General features: G+C 47.9%; 1 protein-coding gene across 1 annotated transcript in view; it reads right to left on the bottom strand.

Annotated features, from left to right (window-relative positions):
* The window catches only part of LOC143288183 (sulfotransferase 1A1-like), a 19,610-nt gene extending 17,411 nt beyond the window's left edge, over window positions 1–2,199 (bottom strand). The window contains exon 1 of the mRNA XM_076596497.1: window positions 2,132–2,199. Coding sequence (XP_076452612.1) covers window positions 2,132–2,134 — 3 coding nt within the window. The 5' untranslated portion in view covers window positions 2,135–2,199. The remainder of the gene's footprint in view (window positions 1–2,131) is intronic.
* Between the last annotated feature and the right edge of the window lie 2,801 nt (window positions 2,200–5,000).

Below are 5,000 nucleotides of genomic sequence, written 5' to 3'. Positions count from 1 at the left end.
ACACATTTTAACAATACATGTGTATTTAACAGCTATCCTAACACATACGCACACACATAGGCAGGCACAAACTTACATAAACGCACGCACACACAATACACATTCATATACATGCATGTAGTTATGTACACATGCATATGTATACATACATAGTCAAGCACAGCTAATGCAAAGGAAGTGGACCTGCCTCTATTGAACTTTCTGCTGAGGGAAAAGGTGAGTTTTGAGACGAGATTTAAAAGATGCGAGGGAATCAGAATGACGGAGGTTATCAGGGAGTTTGTTCCACGTGTTTGGCGATTGAAAAGAAAACGATCTGTGTCCATAGGTCTTACTTCTGACGTGAGGTAACCTGAGAAGTCGAGTATCAGAAGAACGGAGCTGGCGAGACGGGGTATAGATATGGAGGAGTTCAGAAAGATACTTTGGGCCGGATCCACTGATTACAGAAAAGGTCAGAGTGGATAGCTTATAGTCTATTCGATCAGAAACAGGCAACCAGTGGAGAGACTGAAGGAGAGGAGAAACATGGTCAAATTTAGAAGCTCTGCAAATGAGTCTGGCAGCGTTATTCTTAATTCGTTGGAGTCTGTCTAACAGATATTTGGGAAGGCCGGCCAAAAGAGAGTTGCAGTAATCCAATCTTGAGAGAACCAGAGAGCATACAAGTGTCTTGGTTGCATACGCATAATGTACATATCACACGCAGACATAGACACAGACACAGACACACACAGATACACACTAATATCACTTCAAGTGGAAAGACGTTAAACTGAAGACAACAGACACACACACACACACACACACACACACACACACACACACACACACACACACACACACACACACACACACACACACACACACACACACACATGCACATATACACAACACACACACATTTTGAATAATTATCTATCACTTCGGCCGATTAATTTTCTGAATGTTTGAATCAAACAAATTTCAGTTGGCATACCTTTGACTTGTCATGTTGCTGTTATACTGAGCATGAGTGTTGGGTTACGCTGCTGGTCGGGCATGCATCTGCGGCTTAGCAGATGTGGTGTAGCGTATATTGGTTTGTCCGAACACAGTGACGACTCCTTGTGCAACTGAACTGAACTGAGCTGAACTGAACTGAGCAAGATGTATGTTGCGACCTGTAACTGAACTGAGCTGAGCTGAACTGAACTGAGCATGATGCATGTTGCGACCTGTAACTGAACTGAGCTGAGCTGAACTGAACTGAGCATGGTGTATGTTGCGACCTGTAACTGAACTGAACTGGACTAAACTTTGATGATGATGTTCTTCGTCCTTAAGATTCCAAAATGACCATGGCTTCAAACATCCGATGGAAGATCGGTGGTGGCTGTGGCCCCGGAGGTGACTGATGAGGCCATCCCCGGGGGCCCTGAAGGCTCGCCCACATGTGGGACGCAGACGCAGACGCAGACGCAGATGATTTATTCATTAAGGCCATAGCCCCATATGAATGAGGGGCGATAACAAGATATGCATACATTACCGTAACTGGCAATAAGCGTTCAACTGCTTACACAATTAAACTATAGAAATTAGGGACAATACCATTTCTCTTAACTTAAAAGCTTTATATAAGTACAATGCGAGATTTCTTATAACACCGTCGTTGGATGATGCCATCAACAGACAACTGAAATTTAAACAAACAAGGATGTTCATAATATTTCTTTGAAACAAATTTTACACGAATATTATGCAATACAGGACACTTCAGGACACAAGTGAGTGAGTGCTGTCGTGGTAGTGGACTGATGCTGCTCGGGCCTTGCGCACAGCACACCTCTCTCGTTGCGACTCGGTGACTGATACGCCTGGCTTCCGCTGCCCTGAGCCCCTGTGGTGATCTTCAGTGCTGCGCCCATCTGAACCGGATCACGAGCTAAGCGTCTCCCACGTGTTGATGTCGGCGCCCAGGTTTTTTGAAGTGAAGGACGCTTTGAGGGAATCTTTTTTCCCTTTGAAGCGTTTCTTCTGGCCTCCAACACACACACACACACACACACACGCACGCACGCACACACACACACACACGCACACACACACACACACACACCGCGCGAAATAAACACATCGCAACACCTACCATGATCTTTTCAGGAGTTCTCTGAACACCAGCTAGAACACAGCAAAAACGCTCCCACCTTAGTTGGACTCTTGTTGTGCCACACACAACACACTGACACACTCATATTTATAGAGAGATCCCTTGGCAGGTGCATCTGTACCGAAAGCTGTACTGCTCTGGAGGGAGTAGTGTGATTGACTGGTGCATAAAGCGTCTGCCTGCAGAAGCCCAGTGTCCCGGTGTAGCAGCTTATTCGCACACCGCGTGTTTTTCACCCCGGGCTAAATCTGGCAAACTCCTGATTCTTCTTCCTCTTCCTTTTTTTTTTTTTTTTTTTTTTTTTTTGCTGCCCCATCATCTGCCCCGTTTCAGTGGCATTACTCCCACGCCGCTCATTTAGATTCCTCCACTCCATACACAGCCACACCCGGGTTCGTCCGTCACAGTTCCAGCGCCGGCAGTGCGCAGGGGACCATCGGTGTTAGGTCGCTAGGAGGCCACACACCAGAGGAAACCCTGCACTGCTGCTGAGTCACTTCGGTGGTGTTCAGTGGTGCCTGTTCTGATTTAACGTATTTAGGACACCACCTACTAAGCCCCCCTACTAACGACATTATAATGTCGTTAGTCGCGGAGCCAGACTGAGTGAGCGTCCCCCCCAGACCGCCACCACGTCCCTCAAACAACAGCCCCCCATGAATCTGCCGACACCGAAGACATTGACAGGACTCACCCCAAGCACGGAAGTGGAGGGGTATCGAAACTGAGGTCACCATGAGAGTAAGGCATGAAAGGCCACAGACTTTGAGATTGTTTTGTTTATACTGATGATGATGAAGGAGAAGGATGACGATGACGATGATGATGTTGCTATGGAGGTCCATTTTGGTTTGGGACTGCGTGACAAGGCTGTATTCTACGCTTCCTGTCATAATGATATCCCGGCGTTAACCAGGCCCGAGAGATACAGACACTTGCAGTGTTGGTCAGGTAATTAGAGCAACACACCCAAAGACGCATCCTTGAAGTGGATGACACTCGACTGTGTGGTCCCAGTCTCCCCATTTAAGCCCACAGCACACTCAACTCTGGGTAGGAGCCGGCTACGGGCCGAAAAATCCACCTCCGCTGGGATTCGAACCCGCGTCCTCCCAGCCGTCAGTCCGCGACGCTAACCACTTCGCCACGGCGGCTGGTTCCTCTTCCCTTGATGCTCAGCGGTCATAACTTTGACCATCACTAGCATTTTATGCGTGCTAGATATATTCGTGTCTCCATAACCCACCGAACGCTGACATGGGTTACAGGATCTTTAACGTGCGTGGTTGATCTTCTGCGTGCGTATACACACGAAGGGGGTTCAGGCACTAGCAGATCTGTACATACGTTGACCTGGGAGATGGGAAAAATCTCCATCCTTTACCCACCAGGCGCCGTTACCGTGATTCGAACCCGGGACCCTCAGATTGAAAGTCCAACGCCTAAACCACTTGGCTATTGCGCACGTTCTAAAATCTGTGTGGAATTAGCCTAGAATAACCCACGGAGGTAACTGAACCTCACAACTGACACCCCCTCCCCATTCCCCCCCCCCCCCCCCCCCCCCCCAGGAACCCCCCCCCCCCCCTCCCACAGAGAGAGAGAGAGAGAGAGAGACAGAGACAGAGACAGAGACAAAGAGACAAACAGACAGACAGACAGAGAAAGAGAGAGAGGATGACATCAGCATTTTCGCCAACTGCCCCCCCACCCCCACCCCCACACCCCCTGCACCCTCCTCCCCCTCCACCCCTCCACCCCACCCCCACCCCCCACCCCCACGTGTTTATTGCCCTGTCCTCAGTTAACGGCCAAAAGTCTTGACCTGTCTTATTCCCGCCCGACCTTGATCCTCACCTGCCTCCACAGTGCAAATACCGGGTTGACTGTGACAGTGTTGGGTTATCTCTAAGGTTAACTCACTCAGTACGGCCAGTCCTCTCTTCTCCTCTACACAGACCCCTCGGATGTCCAGTGGGTGTCTGAATGACCCAACCTTTAGCTTCCGTCGTCAGAATTGTGGTATTCTTTGTCAACATTCACCTCTTCAGTATAAGAGCCTTCCGCTTGCAATATTTTGATGATGGTAATTGGGGCGAAACGCTGTTAACGTCGTAACTCTCTCCATACGAACGGCGAAAAAGACGAGGATGACACCGTTTCACCGCAATTAACATCATCAAAATATCACAAGCGGAAGGCTCTTATACTGAATAGGTGTATGTAGAGAACCAATACCGCATTTCTGACGACGGAAGCAAAAGATTTGGTCATTCAGACATCCAGTGGAAGTCCGAGGCGGTCTCTGTAGGGCAGAGGAGAGGACTGGCCGTCCTGAGTGAGTTAAAGCGTTAAGCCCAACAGTCTTTTTCACGGCTACAGGCCCTACACTTCAGTTATGACGACGACATTTTCCAGAACGCCCCATAGGTCAGAATTTGGTCCCACTTCAATCAAGGTTAAGGTGTTCTGGTAGGCCATAGGGACAGTGACTTATTCATATTGTGCGGCATTATATCTAGAGCTGAGATGGACATAGAAGGCGGAATCCCATCTCGGTGTGCAATTTTTCTGCTTCTGCTTCTTCTTCTTCTTCTTCTTCTTCTTCTTCTTCTTCTTCTTCTTCTTCTTCTTCGTCTTCTTCTTTTCTTTCTTTCTTTCTTTCTTTCTTTCTTTCTTTCTTCTTCTTCTTGCTCTTCTTCTTTCTTTCTTTCTTTCTTTCTTTCTTCTTCTTCTTCGTAGTCGTCGTCGTCGTTGTCGTCGTCTTCTTCTTCTTCTTCTTCTTCTTCTTCTTTTTCTTTCTTTTTTTCTTTCTTTCTTCTTCTTTTTCTTCTTCTTCTTCTCCGAC

This window comes from Babylonia areolata, chromosome 12 (genome assembly GCF_041734735.1).
Source record: "Babylonia areolata isolate BAREFJ2019XMU chromosome 12, ASM4173473v1, whole genome shotgun sequence".
NCBI lineage: Eukaryota > Metazoa > Mollusca > Gastropoda > Neogastropoda > Buccinidae > Babylonia > Babylonia areolata.
This window is presented reverse-complemented; position numbering and strand designations above follow the sequence as displayed.